The 20312-nt window shown below is 41.6% G+C and overlaps 1 protein-coding gene across 1 annotated transcript in view; it reads right to left on the bottom strand.

Annotated features, from left to right (window-relative positions):
• Positions 1 to 658: 658 nt before the first annotated feature.
• The window catches only part of pth3r (parathyroid hormone 3 receptor), a 24396-nt gene continuing 4742 nt past the window's right edge, over positions 659 to 20312 (bottom strand). The window contains exons 2-13 of the mRNA XM_063003874.1: positions 19819 to 19924; positions 14830 to 14940; positions 14128 to 14252; positions 12728 to 12822; positions 11526 to 11682; positions 8935 to 9088; positions 8763 to 8823; positions 8603 to 8669; positions 2639 to 2733; positions 1559 to 1700; positions 1242 to 1283; positions 659 to 1060 (exon numbers count right to left, since the gene is read on the bottom strand). Of these exons, the coding sequence (XP_062859944.1) occupies positions 659 to 1060; positions 1242 to 1283; positions 1559 to 1700; positions 2639 to 2733; positions 8603 to 8669; positions 8763 to 8823; positions 8935 to 9088; positions 11526 to 11682; positions 12728 to 12822; positions 14128 to 14252; positions 14830 to 14940; positions 19819 to 19924 (1557 nt within the window). The remainder of the gene's footprint in view (positions 1061 to 1241; positions 1284 to 1558; positions 1701 to 2638; positions 2734 to 8602; positions 8670 to 8762; positions 8824 to 8934; positions 9089 to 11525; positions 11683 to 12727; positions 12823 to 14127; positions 14253 to 14829; positions 14941 to 19818; positions 19925 to 20312) is intronic.

The following is a 20312-nucleotide window of genomic DNA, read 5'->3' as shown; positions in this document are numbered from 1 at the left end:
AATCCATTGACTGTTGAATCTAAGGGCGGTTTAAAGCTCAGTAGTGACTGGTAATTATTACGATAAGTCTGTGTGGCTTGGAACAGTGATGCTCAGTAGTTGGGGCTCTAGGCTATCAACCAATAGACTGAGAGTTCAAATCCCAGCTCTGCCAACTATTCAGCACACTGCATAATGGCACAAACAAGCTGGGATTCCTTCTCTTCTAGGCTGAGCTGTTGTTGCTCCTTGATGTGTTCACAATAATTATTTACATTCAAATTTTGGGCATTTAGTAGATGTTTTTATCCACAGTGACTCTTAATTGCGACCAAATACAATCCAAGCAATTGAGGGTTAAGAGCATCGCCAAAAAGCCCAAGGGTGGCAACCTGCCAGTGGTGCGGCATGAACCAGTAACCTTCCGATCACTAGTCCTGTACTTTAACCACTGAGATACCACTGCGCTAGCACTGAACCAGGGCGGCTCTAGCAAAGAAACGGCCTGACGTCCATCTCTGGGAACAAAATGTACAAATGGCCATGCTGTCCATTTCATCAGCTCACGTGTCAGTCTTTGAATAATTTCACTTGACGTGCTGTCATTCTTCCACGACACATCAGTCTTAGTCATGTGACCTCACAATTATTTAAGAAAACCCAAACATAATCCCGTCCTTCACAGATTAGTTTCCAGATCTTTCAGAGACGCCGATCCGGAATGATCCTCATGTACGAAGTAAAGCGACGCCTCATTCTCTACGTCCTGCACCTCTTCTCTTCCCTTGTTCCGTCTCAGGATCACCTCAGGCTGCTGCATAGTGGGTAACGTGGTCTCAGGATCACCGGGCGAGTACCCTGACAGGTTAGCATGTTGCGTGTGACCCCTGAGCGCCACGGCTCCGCCCCGAGACGCCGCCGACCCCTGAACGCCCAGGCAGATGCTTTGTGTGGTGGCGTGTGAAGTCGTGCAGCCGTAGTAACAGCTTCCGCCCCCGGCGCTGCTGGCCACGCGCGCCTTTTGTTTCAGATCCAGAGCAAGGCTCCGCCTCAGCCACGCCTTTTTCACCTCTGCTTGTACCTGAGAGAGGAAAAAAATATTATTTTTATTTTTAGAAGCTCTGTTTCTAGAAAAGCCTGAGGGAAACGTCAATTAAATTGGTAGTTATGAATATAAAACAAGCTTTTTTGTATATTTTAAATAATTATATGAACAAAGAATATCAATATTTAATAAAAATAAAATAAATAATAACACAAACCTCTCCATTGCAGAAACAGTAGATGAAGGCCACAAAAAAGCCCTAAAGAAAAAATGATCAGTTTTCATCTTTTTAAATCTTAAATGTTGCTGAAATCTACTTTCATTAATCCTGACCAGACTGCAGGAACCTGCTGCCGAAAAGAAATTCCAGAACCCAATGCAACCACCCCCATATTTCACAGTTCGGCTGGTGTTTCCTGGCTGACGAATTTGGCTAAGTCTTGTATTTCATCCATATGAACAGAAGAATTACACACAGCAGTCCTTTAACCCTAAAAGTGGGAGTGGTTTAGGGTTTAGGGTGTATCCGGTTACCTGTAGCGAATTGAAGAACATCTCGTAGTGCATCTGGATCTGCCAGAGCAGCCCGGTCACCTCTGTGTACGGAAAAGCCATGAAGACCATGTAGTGCACGCCGAACAGCGGCATCAGCACCAGCGTCGACTTCAGGAGCTTCCTGTGCAAATCAGCACTGCAAGCTGTTAAACATACAGTACTGACAAAAGTATGTGAACCCCTGACCAGGTCCCAGTCTGTACTTTGTAGATATAACAGCCTCAGATCATTTGGGAAGGCTTTCGGCTTGGTCTGTAGGAATTTGTGATCCCGAATAAGAAATCTTTAATAATATATTAATATAAAAAGATGATAATGAGCTACAATTTTAGTGTTTCTGGAAGGTTCTTACAGACGTCTGGAACGATTTGTGGTGGGACGTTGTAGCTTCTTCAAAAAAGCATCTTCTAGGTCAGGGTTTTTTTTAAGCGACCCACATTATGTCCATAATTATTTACGTGACCCAGGCAACACAAACAACGAATCTTACTCTCTCTGTTTTGCTCTGTACAATCTGGTCCCACTTTGGTTTACAAGATGTAACATAAAGCCTCCAAAAGGGGGCAGTCACATACAAGTTCAGTTTGTGTTTTTGTGCCATTTATTTAATTATTTTTATTTTTCTCTTTTTTTCTATTCTATTTTCTATTTTCTATTTTTTCTATTTTTTCTATTTTTTTGGCTCATGACCCAGAGTTTAAAAAACCCAGTTCTAGGTCTATAAGAGGTAACGGAACTGCAGATGTCTGTGTTCTAAATGTATTTTGATGATGCTGCTTTATTCATGTATTGTTATATAAATGTTATAATGTTTTTATATGTTATAACTCTGTTCTTCCTTTTTTTTTTCTTCAATATATATTGGATTAAATTACCTCAATATTAAATGAATCATTAACTCTAACATGCTGTTTCTCGTTCTATGTACATGTGTGTGTACGTGTGTTTGTACGTGTGTTTGTACGTGTGTTGGTACGTGTGTGTGTACGTGTGTGTGTACGTGTGTGTGTACATGTGTGTGTACGTGTGTCTGTATGTGTGTATGTATGGTAGATGAACCTGTACTGCTGCCTCGGGTCCAGTTTTCCTGTGTTGGTCTCCCACAGCTTAGAAGCCAAAACCCTGATAATGTTGAGGAAAAGGAAAAAGTTCACCTGCAATGAGGGAGAAAAAAATAGAACTTGAACTAATGAACAAATGAAGTAGTGAATAAATAAGTCACTGTAAAATAATGGACACACATCATTTATATGCAGTTTTAAAATCAAACATTCTTTTTTATTTACTTTTTAAATACATTTTTAATTATGTTTAACATGTTTAAGAAATCTTAAAGCTTTTGATGTTAAAGAGAAACTATTTGCTTTAATTAATACACATAAATCTGAACAAAAGTAAAATGTTTACAGATTCTATGATTTAAATAAAGTGTGTTTATTTATTTATTATTTTTTAAATTGGGTCTATAAATATTTTATAAATGTACCATAAAAACACAACCATTAAATACAAAATGCACGTTCCTTATCAAGTAACTGGTGTCAAAAATCAACAAAACATCTATAAACAAAACCTGGTAACACCAGAGACAAACCGGTCGCATTATGAAAAAACACCTGGTTATACCACTCACAACACTGGCAACAGCACTCACAAACTAATATCATTACTCAACTGGTAACCCCACTGATAAAAGAGCATCATTACTCACAAAACTGGTAACCACTGACGGATTACTCACAAAACTGGTAACCACTGACGGATTACTCACAAAACTGGTAACACCACTGACAGATTACTCACAAAACTGGTAACACTACTGATAAACTAGCATCATTACTCACAAAACTGGTAACACTACTGACAGATTACTCACAAAACTGGTAACACCACTGACAGATTACTCACAAAACTGGTAACCACTGACAGATTACTCACAAAACTGATAACCACTGACAGATTACTCACAAAACTGGTAACACCACTGACAGATTACTCACAAAACTGGTAACACCACTGATAAACTAGCATAATTACTCACAAAACTAGTAACACCACTGATAAACTAGCATCATTACTCACAAAACTGGTAACACCACTGACAGATTACTCACAAACTTGATAACACCACTGACAGATTACTCACAAAACTGGTAACACCACTGACAGATTACTCACAAAACTGGTAACACCACTGACAGATTACTCACAAAACTGGTAACACCACTGATAAACTAGCATCATTACTCACAAAACTGGTAACACCACTGATAAACTAGCATCATTACTCACAAAACTGGTAACACCACTGACAGATTACTCACAAACTTGATAACACCACTGACAGATTACTCACAAAACTGATAACACCACTGACAGATTACTCACAAAACTGGTAACACTACTGATAAACTAGCATCATTACTCACAAAACTGGTAACACCACTGATAAACTATCATCATTACTCACAAAACTGGTAACACCACTGACAGATTACTCACAAAACTGATAACACCACTGACAGATTACTCACAAAACTGGTAACACCACTGATAAACTAGCATCATTACTCACAAAACTGGTAACACCACTGATAAACTAGCATCATTACTCACAAAACTGGTAACACCACTGACAGATTACTCACAAACTTGATAACACCACTGACAGATTACTCAAAAATCTGATAACACCACTGACAGATTACTCACAAAACTGGTATCACCACTGACAGATTACTCACAAAACTGATAACACCACTGACAGATTACTCACAAAACTGGTAACACCACTGACAGATTGCTCACAAAACTGATAACACCACTGACAGATTACTCACAAAACTGGTAACACTACTGATAAACTAGCATCATTACTCACAAAACTGGTAACACCACTGACAGATTGCTCACAAAACTGATAACACCACTGACAGATTACTCACAAAACTGGTATCACCACTGACAGATTACTCACAAAACTGATAACACCACTGACAGATTACTCACAAAACTGGTAACACCACTGACAGATTGCTCACAAAACTGATAACACCACTGACAGATTACTCACAAAACTGGTAACACTACTGATAAACTAGCATCATTACTCACAAAACTGGTAACACCACTGACAGATTGCTCACAAAACTGATAACACCACTGACAGATTACTCACAAAACTGGTAACACCAATGACAAATTACTCACAAAACTGGTAACACCACTGACAGATTACTCACAAAACTGGTAACCACTGACAGATTACTCACAAAACTGGTAACACCACTGACAGATTACTCACAAAACTGGTAACAACTGACAGATTACTCACAAAACTGGTAACCACTGACAGATTACTCACAAAACTGATAACCACTGACAGATTACTCACAAAACTGGTAACACCACTGACAGATTACTCACAAAACTGGTAACACCACTGATAAACTAGCATCATTACTCACAAAACTGGTAACACCACTGACAGATTACTCACAAAACTGATAACACCACTGACAGATTACTCACAAAACTGGTAACCACTGACAGATTACTCACAAAACTGGTAACACCACTGACAGATTACTCACAAAACTGGTAACACAACTTTTTTCCTTTAATCCAATCTCCCAAAATGAACTAACTGTGTTGATTAAATCATCGAAGTCATCATCGTGTATACTCGATCCTGTTCCAACTCGTCTACTTAAAGATTTACTCCCAGCTATTGTAGAGCCCCTGCTTACATTAATCAATGCATCCCTAAGCCTTGGATATGTACCTAAATTGTTTAAAAGTGCTGTTATTAACCCCCTGATTAAAAAACCTAATCTTGATCCACATGTACTAGCTAATTATAGGCCAATTTCAAACCTTCCTTTTGTCTCAAAGATATTAGAAAAAGTCGTTTCCAAACAGCTATGTTCTTATTTGAATGAAAATTGTATTCATGAAAAATTTCAATCAGGATTTAGACCCAACCATAGTACCGAAACCGCATTAATTAGAGTAGTTAACGAGTTGTTAATGTCTTCTGATAATGGATGTGTCTCTTTTCTTGTTCTATTAGATCTTAGTGCAGCGTTTGATACGGTCGATCAGAACATTTTACTGGAGAGGCTAGAAAATACAGTAGGTGTTAAAGGACTCGCACTCTCTTGGATTAAATCATATCTGACTGACCACTCTCAATTCGTTTATGTAAATAATAAATGCTCGGAAACTACAAAAGTAAAGTATGGTGTTCCACAGGGGTCGGTACTGGGACCGCTATTATTTACACTCTATATGCTTCCACTAGGTGAAATTATTCATAAACATGGCATAAACTTTCACTGCTATGCAGATGACACACAGCTGTATATATCAGCCAAACCAAATGATACTGACACAATCAGTAAGATAGAAGATTAAAGTGTAAACGACATAAAAAACTGGATGTCGTGTAATTTTCATTTACTTAATTCAGATAAAACTGAGGTTTTACTTGTTGGCTCTAAAGCTGCAAGAGACAAGTTGTCTAACCTGGTGCTAAACCTAAACACTTTCTCTGTTACTCCCAGCCCAGATGTAAAAAACTTAGGTGTCACAATAGATTCAGATCTCTCATTTGATACACACGTTAATAATATTACTAGAGTTGCTTTCTATCATTTGCGTAATATCTCTAAAATAAGAAATATACTATCTGTTAATGACGCCGAAAAACTGATCCATGCGTTTATAACTTTTCGGTTAGATTATTGTAATGCTCTTCTAACTGGATGCTCTGGTAGATCCTTAAACAAACTCCAATTAGTTCAAAATGCAGCAGCTCGAGTGCTAACTAGAACTAAAAAATTTGACCATATTACTCCTGTTCTATCATCTCTACACTGGCTGCCAGTTAAATTTCGCATTGATTACAAAATACTTTTACTAACTTATAAAGCGCTACATGGTCTGGCTCCACAGTATCTGAGTGAACGTATTAATCACTACAACCCAGCGCGTCCACTTCGTTCACAAGATGCAGGGTTACTTATAGTTCCTAAAATTAAAAAGACCACAGCTGGTGGAAGAGCGTTTTCTTACAAAGCTCCACAACTCTGGAATAATCTTCCTGCCTCTATTCGGGATTCGGACACAGTCTCAATGTTTAAGTCTAGACTGAAAACATATTTATTTTCTCAGGCTTTTGATTAGTATAGACAAAGGCGCAGAGCTTGGGGGTTCTTGGTCATAGAAACTTGTGGTGATCAGGGATGTTGGGTTGCTGTCGTTCTGCCTCTCTTGTCCGATCACTCAGGTTTGATGACGGTGGGGAGATGGGCGCTGATGTCCTGTGAAAGCCTTCATGACCTTGTTACCTGCTTGCTCTCCCTTTTAGTTATGCTGTAATAATTAGGGCTGCCGGAGTCTAAAACTCTCTGTAAAACTGTTTTACTCAACTAGCATTGTACATTATTGACTACATTCTCTGTTGTTTTACCCCGAGGGCATTCTGATGGAAACCTGTTTACCCGCCGAGGTTAAGGATTAAAGTCGAGACTGCCGGGACAACGATGCTGCTCCTGTCAGATGTGACGGGTCGGGAGTAATTGCAACGACAAGAAATCACTACAGACTTTATTGAAGACTAGAGCGGATAACAACTCTATTATTTATTGCCAGTTATGACTTTTAGATCATTTAATTCTGTGTTTGTATTATTTGTGTAAATCGTGTATTTATTTAAAGTATCCTCCAGGCCACCCAAGAAGGATGGGCCCTGCTGAGTCTGGTTCCTCTCAAGGTTTCTTCCTGTAATTTTCAGGGAGTTTTTCCTTGCCACAGTCGCCCTCGGCTTGCTCAACAGGGGTTTTTGTATCTGTTGGTCCTGGATTTTGTAAAGTTGCTTTGAGACAATGTCTATTGTAAAAAGCGCTATATAAATAAAGTTGACTTGACTTGACTTGACTTGACCACTGATAAACTAGCATCATTACTCACAAAACTGGTAACACCACTGACAGATTACTCACAAAACTGGTAACACCACTGATAAACTAGCATCATTACTCACAAAACTGGTAACACCACTGATAAACTAGCATCATTACTCACAAAACTGGTAACACCACTGATAAACTAGCATCATTACTCACAAAACTGGTAACACCACTGACAGATTACTCACAAAACTGGTAACACCACTGACAGATTATTCACAAAACTGGTAACACCACTGACAGATTACTCACAAAACTGGTAACACCACTGATAAACTAGCATCATTACTCACAAAACTGGTAACACCACTGATAAACTAGCATCATTACTCACAAAACTGGTAACACCACTGACAGATTGCTCACAAAACTGGTAACACCACTGACAGATTACTCACTCTGGCAACACCACAAAAAAACCTGGCATGAAAACTGATGACCTGGCAACACCGCTGATAGATTACTCACAAAACTGGTAATACCACTGATAAACTAGCATCATTACTCACAAAACTGGTAACACCACTGACAGATTACTCACAAAACTGGTAACACCACTGATAAACTAGCATCATTACTCACAAAACTGATAACACCACTGACAGATTACTCACAAAACTGATAACACCACTGACAGATTACTCACAAAACTGGTAACACCACTGATAAACTAGCATCATTACTCACAAAACTGATAACACCACTGACAGATTACTCACAAAACTGGTAACACCACTGACAGATTACTCACAAAACTGGTAACACCACTGACAGATTACTTTGTCAGATTACCACTGACAGATTACTCACTCTGGCAACACCACAAAAAAACACCACAAAAAAACCTGGCATGAAAACTGATGACCTGGCAACACCGCTGACAGATTACTGACAAAACTGGTAACACCACTGACAGATTACTGATGACCTGGCAACACCACTGACAGACTTTTATTTTTATCATTAAACAAAGTTAGACTGTCAAAATCTTTCTTGCCAAATATAAATGATGTTTTTCTCTGTCACATAAAATGAAATAAAAATGACTTACAACAATGGCTGCCAGAATTGGAACTTGGTAAATCCACTTCAGGTTCCCAGCACTTACATCCCAACATCTGAAACAGAACCAGACGAAACAGGATCAGAGATCAAAAACTAACATTCACATGAACTTTAATCCAGGAGAGAAGGTTCGGTTTAGGACGTACTGCGTGTCGGCCAGAGAGGCGCGGACGCTGACCCAAACTGAGACGAACACAGCTGGAACACCTGCAACCAAATACAGACTTTTAACGTGGAGTAAAAACATTCACACCCCTCAGAGTCAGTGAGGATGCAGGTTTCAGAAAAGTCAGGACAGTAAACACAAGCACGTCTCACCCCAGCCTATGATGGTTAAAGCCCAGAGGTAATTTCTATCAGACAGGAAGGCCATGAAGATCAGACTGTGCAGGTACAGCCCCTCAACCAGGATCCAGTAGTGATTGGTCGCCAAAAAATACAGGAAGAAAGTCACGGCCACTTTACAGCCGACCTGATCCGAATAAAACAAAGGAAACAGCATTAAAAGCGAATAATTATTAAATAAATTAAACCCTCAAACACATCCATGGACAATTTAGTGTCTCCAATTCACCTCACTTGCATGTCTTTGGACTGTGGGTGGAAACCGGAGGAAACACAGGGAGAACATGCAAACTCCACACACAAAGGGCCCGGACCGCCCCACCTGGGGATCGAACCCAGGATCTTCTTGCTGTGAGTGCTACCCACTTAGCCACCGTGCCGCCCCTGTGAGCATTAAAGATTTGTGTATCATATGTACAAACAGTACATAGTGGTGATGTAGGACCAAAAAATGAAGGGTTCCCTTTTCTCAAACATGGGGGTGGGGCTAAACGCAAACAAATGCTTTGGTAATAAGGGGGCACTTGGGTGGTGCAGCAGCTAGTCCACCACTACAGAGACAATAGATCTAGTCCCAGCAGCAGCACCGGCCTGGTCTGTCACTTGACAGACACAACTGGTCCAGTCACTGCTCTGCTGCTGCAAGAAAGACTCCTAAGGCCAAATTCACATGAGAGGCGGCCAGTGGCGATTTCTCTAAGACTGCAAGGGAAGCTCAGCTTCCCCTAAAATGTCAAAAATTAAATGGTCAAATATGTACAGTTGTGTTAACATTTCATTGACTACAAATGCGTTAGAACACGTTCATCTCGAAGACGAGTTCGTTCAGAATCAGCTACTTATCACAAATCGACTGACTCGAACTTCTCATACATTCCCGGAGCGTCAATGCATTTGCCCGCAGAAGCTGAGCGTCTATTTACTTCAATGGGGCTGCATGGGAGGGGTTTTATCATTGCTTCGAAACTCGTCGGTCTTTGGATAAATGCCACAATTTTGTCCCGCCCCCCCCCAGACGCTGAGCGTCTCTGGGGGTGAATGGAGCTGTGGGCGGGTCTGGACACTGAGCTTCTGCAAGATGATTGGAGGATCAGTCGAAAGGCTGAATCCCATTTTGATTGACAGCTATCACTGGGAGCTTCAGTACCATCGCGGATTTTGCGAGTAAAGTCGAAAGACAAACTGCATCCCATTTCAGGCCATTTTCTTGAAAAGGAACGGAGGGCAGAATTAATTTATAAATAAATTGAAAAATTTTATGATGTAAGCTGACAATGAGCTTCCCCTGTTTGAAAGACCAGCAGCCACCACTGGAGGCGGCAAAACCGCTTTTGCACTGACTGTACCGTTGTTTCCTATGTAGTGACCCTGAGCGGCGCACCGCACAGTTTTTGCCGCTGACCTTTTTAAAGTTGCTCCAATGAGACAAACTGTTTGATGTGACGTGGTACAAGCAACTCAGGTCGTACAAACAAAACTTAACGTGACTTATTGTACTAAAACAGCGAGTGGGGAATTTTATTTGTGGAGACACTTATGAGCAGTAATAATGAAGAGAAGTTTAGTGCTCCTGTCTCCTTTTAGTACATTAAACCACGTTAAGCTTTATTTTGAACCAGAAGCGTTTTAGACTCGGGGAGAAGCTGATTCTGATTCTCACAATTTCTTAGAAGCTCGAGCTGTAACACAAGTTTAAAAGTGAAATGGGAGGCCGCTCAGGTGGCGCAGCGGTAAAAGACACGCGCTGCAACCAGAGCTGGATTTCGAAGGAGCGTCGTTTGGAATCCAGCTCTGCCTTCACGGTCGAGGCTGGGCGGCTATGGACAACGATTGGCCTGTTGTCCGGGTGGGGGGCGGGACTTGAGACCGTAGGGGATGCTCTCTCAGGAACGGGGCGGTTGCGCCCTCTGCTGGCTGGTTGGTGGCGCCTGTATGGAGACGGAAGGGGGTGTGGCGGAGTGTGTGATCCTCCGTGCACAGTACTCTGCCACGCTACACTCGTCAAGTGTGGGTGATAAGACGGTCGATTGGCTGTGCACGTTTCGGAGGAGGCGTGGAACGGCCTCGTCAGCCCCAATCAGGAGCAGAAATCCGCACTAATGAGAGGATGACAGATGGGACGAAATTGGACGTGCTAAATTTATTTTTTAAAAAATTAAAAAAATTAAAAAAAGTTAAATGGGGAGGAAAATCCAGATAAACACAGATACATGTGGAGCTGTTACACTGGATCTGATGCTTATTCCACACTTATGCAGATTCGTCTCATATTCACACTTTGATGACGTTTTACCGCACCGGTCAAGCTGAGCGCTGAACAAAGCGGCTGTTTGTGCGGAGGCTCGCAGTTTTGCCGTTCTCATGTAAATTAGCCCAAATGACTGGTTCAGGCAACAGCACAAGCAGAAGAGGAACCGCAAGCCGAACAGCTTGGTCAGTGACTAAAAGCTGGAGGAGGCAAGTGCTAGTCTGTGACCCTCCTTGGCCAGCAGGGGAATCTCAATCACATTAAAGAATTTGAAATGACTTGCAAACAAAAGTTGATGACGTTTGTTGAATTGTACCATGTGTGGTTGGGCTCCCACTGCTCCCGCTCCATACTCCGCTTTAGCCTCTGTGTTAGCGTACAGCACGGCATCCTTCACGAAGATGCTAACTGCCCGGCAGATGAAGGAGGTGAAGAGATGAGTGTGGATGTAGTTACGGGTGCAGTGAAGACGCCTACAACCAAAAGATAGGCCAGTGATAGCTCAGTGGTTAAGGTACTGGACTAGTAAACAGAAGGTTGCCAGTTCAAGCCCCGCCACCACCAAGTTGCCACTGTTGGGTCCCTGAGCAAGGCCCTTAACCCTAAATTGCTCATCGTGTTCCACTCACTGTGTAAGTCGCTTTGGATAAAAGCGTCTGCTAAATGCTGAAAATGTAAATGCAAAAAAAGAAGAGATAAAAAGAGAGTTCGAATCCCAGGCGGTGCTACAGACCTGCAGTCAACAATCAGCCCGGTGGGTGCTACGACTCAAGACTCGAGACTCAGTGGTGGTAGGACACCAGACTGTATTTAAACGTAATTCATTTCATTTCAGATCCATAATTACCACCACTTTATCATGGTCAGGGTCACAGTGGGTCTGTCTTCCTTGAATCACTAGGCGCAGTTCTGTGTGAAAGGGACACCCCGGACAGGAATTAATTATGTAGGGTCTCAACCCACCCCCAATCTAGTCATGTCCAGTTACTCCATCACATTTCACTTCCTTTCTACTGCTGCTGACCGTGGGGAGCTGTGACTAACACACGCCCCTCCAACATAAGTGCAGTAGCTGACCACTTCTTTTCACCTGCATGAGATGAGTTCACATGGGGCTCAGTATCGTGTACAGAGAGTCACACACTGATCCCCATTATCCCCCGTCTATGTGCAGGCGCAATCTATCAGCCAGCAGAGGTCGTAAATGCATCAGTTATGTGGAATCTCCTCCAAGATTCAACCCAATGGACGAGCCCATCACTGTCTGTAAAGGTGCCTGGTCTGCCAGTAGCAGACAGACAAAGCCAAACTTATCTGTGTGTAGACACCATGACTGGCCGATAGCACCACTGGGAATTTAAACCGTGGATCCCAGCAGCACTGGGCTAGTGTGGCCACCTGACCAACTCTTTATATACCAACTATACTGTATGTATAGTTTATGGTTTAGTTATACAGTAATACATTAATATAACAGCTTAGTGGCACCATATACTGTAATAACAATACTGAACGTACTTAAAATAGCAAAGAACGAACACGGCCACCAGTAAAGACGCCAGTGAGATGGAGTAACCAGTGGTGTACATCAGGTGAAGCCTCCTGAAGATTTCCTGAGGATAAAAAAGTGTAGAATGAAAATCAGGATGCAAGAAATAGATAGAGAGTCACTGGAGATTATTAAAAAACTTAAACATTTTTTTAAACAGTTATTTTAAAGAGCTTTTATAGTCACTACAGGACCAAAAGTATGTGAACCCATTTCAAAACCATAACCACAAGACTTGTGATCGCTGTTCAGTTCTTGCACAACTCTTGCACATTTGTTTCCCTTTTTCTACTTTCAATTGCTTCTATTTTCTCATTTTAATTTTAAATTTTCTATTTTAAAACTTTTGTCTAATTATTAATGTGGCTGATCTGTCTACTTAGACACATTTTACATCATCCTACACTCCCAGGAAGAGGGTATGTCTAAATCCTTAGATTCCTTAAAATGCTCCTACTGAGGCGCCTTAATTCTGAGTGATAATCTGACTGAATAACGAGGGAGCGTCCGACGCCTCCTCAGCGCTGAATGCAATCCCAGAATTCACAAAAAATGACAAACGTGGTGGAAGAATACTGGTGGAGCAACCAAAGTTCTTTTGAAATGTAAATAAATTCTCATTGATGTTTAATGTGTATAAAGGTGTAATTATACAAGTGTTGTTTATTTGTAAATTCAGGTTCGTCAGGGACAGTTTAATTGTTTTCGGTACACGGAGGGAGACGTTAGCTGGTGTGCTAGTGGATTGTGCCGCCTCACCCCGTCGGTTTGAACGACCCGAGGCTAACTGTGTTAGCTTAGTAAGCTAAAACTGTGGTGATGTAATTGGTGTAATCTCTGTCTAAGTAGAGTGTCTAAATAATCTGAATTAAGAGTTCGATGTCTTATTAGAATCCTCTCTACTGAGGCAGCTGATCAGTTAGGCAGTAGGCAGCAAGGCAGCTCACTAGGTTTTCAAACAGACCCACTAAGTATGTGACAAATGATTTTGATTTGATGTTCTAATTCAACCCAGGACTGAGATCAGGGGTTTGTTTAGGCCAGACTCACCAAATCATGTCTTTATAAAGCTCATTTTTTGCACGGCAGCACAGTTGTGCTTTAACAGGACCTTCCTTTAACTGTTGCTACATCATCATTATAATTTTTACAATAATTACAATAATTTCCCTCGGGATAAATGAAATATCTATCTATCTATCTGTCTGTCTGTCTGTCTATCTATTTATAAGCCTGTAAATCACTGAATGTAACCAATTTTATGCATCTGTTAGCAATAACTGAGGTAATCAAATAGGGACAGGGGTGTCCATATACTTTTGACCATGTCATCTGATACACTTGAAGCCAAACGTGAATATTACCATACCTCCTCCTGTCTGCCCTGGTTGGAGCGTAGGTAGGAGGTGCACTCGGTGTAATTGGCCCAGGTTCGGTTGACGCTGGGCACCTGCTCCCAGTTCCCCGAGGCTTCACAGTTACGGTAGGCGTAGCCTTCATCCAAAGAAATAAAATATATCAAATATTTAATTAGTCAACACATGAGCAGATCTCCAACAAAAGCATTAAGGTTATGAAGATCTGGGTGAGGCGAGGGGCAAGTGCATGATCTTTTCTTGTGGCCCGAAATTCCCATCAGCACCCATGGCCAACCTCACCCTAATCTTACAGATCAGTTCGAAATGAGTTCGAAACTCAGCTCTGCTACCGGGAACAACTGGCAGTGCCTGCAGCAGACAAAACTGACCCCTAAAGTCTGCTGGGTGGGAAAAGACCGGACTAAAAAGGGGGCGGGGTCTTCAGCACTGTATCAGGACCCTGGTTAGTAACCCGAGGCGTCTGTACAGAAGTGGAGGAACATGGAGATCAGTGCGTGACTCTCCGTGCACGAGACTGGCCTCACACTCGAATCTACCAAAGTACGGGGGAAGCATGTGCCAGGTAAATATACCCTCCTCAAATGTGACCGGGGTCCCCAGTAGTGGAAGACTAACTGGCTACGCTAAATTGGGAGAAAATAAGAGAAAACAGATAAATAAAATTGTAAAAAAAAAACATCAGTAATACAAACCTCGGTGGTTGAAATCGTAAACGTACTCAGGACAAAGCACAGCCACCAGCTGACCGTGTTTCCCTCTTGGCCAGCAGATGATGCCATCCCACTCGGGCACGCAGTCTTCCTCTGTAAACAGAACTTCGTTTATTAGTTTAAATAAAAAGACGTGAAAATAATGACACCATGCATAAAGCTTTCGTAAACGTATGCTGCAGGCCAGTAAAGCTTTGTAGACGCAAGGCGGGGATGCACCAGTCCAGCAGAGGGCAGCACACGCTTACACAGTTCAAGCTTGTATAATACGCTTATTAAAATGTAGGGCACCTCTCTCTCTGTCTCTCTCTCAGCCAGTTTAGTCAACGCCTGGTCTGGCGTTCAACAGACACAGTTGGTCATATCTGACCAACAAGGGAAAGTCACTACAACAGCGACTCCTAGTGTCAGGTCACGGTGCTACCACGAGAGGCGTAGTAATACAGAATGAGTAGCACGGTCCTATTTACATGCAAATGAGTCTTGTAGCCACCAGAGTGCACAGGAGAATTTAGTGTGTTCGAAATGAGGCATAGTAAAAAACAAGGGGAAATGAGTGTCGTACGTAGGGTGATTATACGTCCTCTTTTTCCAGGACATGTCCTCTTTTTGGGACCTAAACCACCAAAAATATCTAGAATTCGGATTTTCTAGTCTACACTTGCCATTCTGTGTGTGTGTTTTTGCACTGATTGCACCTTTGTTTTTAGGTCTTTTAGGAGTTTTGCATTTCACACCATGAAGCACCACAACAGCTACCGATCAGTGGACTGCAGCACGTCTGCCTTGTTAAAAAAGCCTTTCCCTGATTCTAAAACATTTTTATGTGCACAGACCAACACAGAGACTCTCGTCACCACCACCGTGATGGCGCTGCATTCTGTGGAAATTGCTCAGTAAGCTCTAGATAACACACCTTACTGTGGGGGTTTCTACTGATGGGAGTAAATTAAAGTAAATTAAAGTTAAAAACACTCCTAATTAGTCAGCTGATAGGATTGCGCAATACATCAAAGAAACTAAAAAATAAAGGGATTTTTATTTTTATACAACAGTTAGTTCCGACCTTACAATCTGATTGGTTGAGAAGCGTTCTAACCGTGCTAATATTCGTGATAACAGCACGGCCTTTTCACACCACAACTGTATTACTCCGCTGACGCGTTGCCAGTAACGACAAGCTTCATGCACACAAACGCGCACGCAGCGACACAGACTTTTTTCCCGATCGCGTTTTAAATCCATTATCTGATATACAATCTAGCTCACTGTGTAGGGAACATACATCAATTGTCTTATTGTCTTGTGCACCATGTAGGGAACATGAATGCGTTATCTGATATACAATCTAGTGCACTGTGTAGGGAACATAACCAATTGTCTAATTCACTATCTAGTGCACTATGTAGGTAACATAAATCCATGATCTGATACACAATCTAGTGCACTATGTAGGGAACATTAATGTGTTTGTAACGCGAACAGTTAGCTTAATAGCCCAGTTAGCAGCTCCTAAAAGTTCAGTTATCACCCATAATCCTTTGGTGTGTGTGAGAGGTTTTTTATTTCTTTTTTTTTTCCCTTCGGAGGTTCTTGCCTTTTTCTTCTTGTTGTTCTTACCTCCCTGAAATGAGTTTTTGCAACTTGGGATGTCTGCTTTGTAGTGTTAAACTTTATATTCGTTGTGGAACTACTTTTTGGCTGAAGGTATTGTCAATATTAAAGCATATTTATTATGAAATTCAGGGCTTCTTTGATTTATTTTCTTTCTTTATTTTGTAAAAACTGTTGTATAAAAGCAATAGAACACTTGAGGTCGTGTGTTATCGCGAATAACATCACGGCTGTGATGATCTACAAAAATCTAATGATCTACCAAATCACAGCCGTGATGTTATTCGCGATAACACACTGCCTCTCGTGTTCTATTGCTTAAATAGGTGACAAGTCATTTTAATTTAAGGAATAAGATTATCTGTCCATAAATGCATTTGTTAGTTAGTTGTCTTTGTTAGTTAGTTGTTAGTCAGAGCAGCCGTATATTTGTTAAAGTGCAGTAACATAGTTGGGTGGTTATTGACACATTTGTCAAATATTTAAACCTCTACCCCATTCACATAGCCCCCCTAACACTCCCTTCCCTGTACCAAGTGTCCCCTTTTTTGCAAACCGAAATATGGTCACCCTAGCCGTACAGAGTTTCTAGGTGTCCATAAATCCAGTTTTAGTGCGGACAGACCGGATTTTCATCTGCCTGTCCACAATCCAGCGCAATGCCTGGACGGACGTGTTCTCGTCCTCCTTTGGAGGCTACCGGACGCTCGTAACGATTAGAATTCATTTCACAGTCATTGGCTTACCAACACGTTAAAAGAAATTTAAAGCTGCCACTTTCCATGAGGTCGTCCACCACTTTACTGTGGAACGTCCAGCCCAGAAACACTGGATAATAACTGATGAGTTTTAATAATCGTTCACGCTGTTGACACGGCAAAAACGAAGAAACAACGTCCAGCTCTGAGTGGTCGCTCACCAAGCTTTCATTTAGAAGATTTACATTTACATTTTCAGCATTTAGCAGACGATTTTATCCAAAGCGACTTATAGTACTGTGACAGTATATTTTCTAAGCAGTTGAGGGTGAAGGGCCTTGCTCAAGGGCCCAACAGTGGCAACCTGGCAGTGGTGGGGTTGGAATCAAAGACCTTTTTGATTGTTTGCATCATTCGATGCAGACACTTTATACAAAGCGACTTACAATTATTACTGAATACAATCCGAGGGTTTTGATCAGCACAACAGTCTTAACTTGTGATAGAGGGATTTGAATCAGCAACCCTCTGATTACCTAAACCGCTGAGCTACCACTGCTGGTGTGTAGAACCTTCATTAATGTGCTGATTGTCACAATCAAATCAATGAAGGTTTGAATTTTGTGTGCTGTAGACACGATTCTGACCCACAGTCACGTCCTCCTGGTTAGGGTTATGAAAGTGGCCACGCTGCACCCAAGTCACCGCAACCCTGACCAGGTTGAAGCAGTGAAGAAATATGTATGCAAATTTCTTACAGCACAAAAGACTATAAATCACCAGACATAATCTGACCGGTCCTAACTGAAATACACGACCCCCATCGGTCCCTGTTATTAGAACAAACGTTGCGTAATAAAACGGACACAAACACGTCGCTGGTGTGAGTCAGTAAGAATAACGTGCTGAGATCGAGTTCTGATTGGACATTCAGGCGGAACCAGATGAATAGAGAGATCAGTCAGATCACGGGTAAACATCTGGATGTGGCAGGTGCATAAATGGGGCCTGACGGCATCGTTTTCAAAATTTATGGACGCCCTTGTTAAAAAAGGAAATGAAATCAGAGGAACTTAACGAGTGCTCGAGCTTCACTGTGGCTTGAAAATCCGTTCAGATCCACCACGTGGCCAAAAGTATGTGGACGCCTGATCGTTGGCTTGCTTGAGCACTCACTCATTCCCATCTGGGAACACTTTCCACATGATTTCTTCCACAGTGTCTGTGGGAATTTGTGCCAGTTTAGTCAAACCAGCATTCGCCACATCGGACGAGAAGGTTCAGCTCGCAATGATTGGTCAGATTGTAGCCTAGCGATTAAGATACTGGACTTGTAAGCAGAAGGTTGGTGGATCAAACCCCATCACTGCCAGGTTGCCACTGTTGGGCCCTTGAGCAAGGCCCTTAACCCTCAATTGCTCAGACTGTATACTGTACATCACTTTGGATAAAAGTGCTGCTAAATGCCAAAAACGTTAGATGGGTTCAAAGTCAGACCGCTGTAGTTCCTCCACACCACTCATGCTGAAACAGGAAAGGACCTTCGCCAAACGGCTGCCACACAGCTGGAAACATGAAGCATATCATTTCATTTTTATCATATGATTTTATACACCTGTTGTCAAAAGCCGCATCTGAAATAGCTGAACTAATAAAATCAAAAGTGCTGTCCACATACTTTTGATCATATAGCGTTCTAAAAGTACAATGGTACCTTGTAACTCGACGTGTCCTAAACTCAAATTCTTTGAAACTCGACGCCCTTCGTGGAGAATTTTGGTCCTTTAAACTTGACGTTTCCCTTAAACCCAACATGTTCAGTTATTTTTTAAATGTATTTAATTTTAAATGAACAATGAACAGCCGCTTTGTTCAGCGCTCGGCTTGAGCGGTGCGGTAAAACATCATCAAAGTGTGAATATGGGACGAATCTACATTAGTGTGGAATAACCATCAGATCCAGTGTTACAGCTCCACATGTATCTGTGTTTATCTGGATTCTCCTCCCTGTTTCACTTTTAAACTTGTGTTACAGCTCAAGCTTCTGAGGAATGGTGAGAATCAGAATCAGCTTCTCCCCGAGTCTAAAACACTTTTGGTTCAAAATAAAGCTTAACGTGGTTTAATGTACTAAAAGAAGGAGACAGGAGCACTAAACTTCTCTTCATTATTACTGCTCATAAGTGTTTTAGTACAATAAGTCATGTTAAGTTTTGTGCACCGCCGTCACACTTCATAGGAAATAATGGCACAGCAGCACAAAAGCAGTTTTGTCACTTCTCATGTGAATGCGCCGGTACTGAACTAAATACGATATTCCAAGATCAAGCATCTCCACGATTAAGAAGCATAAGGAAACAATAAAGAAGTAAAGCTAAATTGCAGCTTTTATTGTATTTAACTGTTTTTAATTGTATTTCAGTGTTTGAGTGTCAAAAACAACCTCATTATTTTAAATTAGCACAAAATATCTGCAGTTCCACGGGACCATGGAACACATTTACAGGTTTCCCAAACATCCTTAAAACTCAACGTCTTTTAAACTCGACGCCACTCCCAGAACCCACTGAGGTCGAGTTTTAAGGTACCACTATATTCTGAATCTGTTCTTTTTCTGAAGTGTTTATTGAATACTGAGTCGGTTTAGGCACTCATGTACCTTGTAGCAAGTTCAGCTGGGCGTGGATGCTCCTCTCGCACTTCGCCCGCGCACCAATCAGGAGGTAGATCTGCTCGTCTCGGGTTATGACATCATCGGAGTCGATCTATGACAGCACAAAGGAAAAAGAGTCAATTTGCTGAAGATGGATCGTCTGTCGTCCACGGTGATGAGAGTGAGGAGAACGTCTCAAAATAAACTATATTATAAACGCAGTGTGACCAAAAGTATGTGGACACCTGACTGTGAGCTTGGTGCACATTCCATTCCAGAAACGTGGACAATAGTGTCTTTTTAAGAAGTGTGTCTGTGGGAATTTGTGCTCATTCATTAAAAAAGACATTGGTGTGGACAGGCACTGATGTTAAATAAAAAGGCCTGACTCACAGTTGAATTTCCAGTTCATCCCAAGTTGGGTTTCGTTCACACCAGTTTCACACACGTCCTAATTTATGAAGGAACTTTTAACTTTTCTGTTATTTTAGATCAATTTG

Source organism: Trichomycterus rosablanca, chromosome 10 (genome assembly GCF_030014385.1).
Source record: "Trichomycterus rosablanca isolate fTriRos1 chromosome 10, fTriRos1.hap1, whole genome shotgun sequence".
NCBI classification, from domain to species: Eukaryota; Metazoa; Chordata; class Actinopteri; order Siluriformes; family Trichomycteridae; genus Trichomycterus; species Trichomycterus rosablanca.
This window is presented reverse-complemented; position numbering and strand designations above follow the sequence as displayed.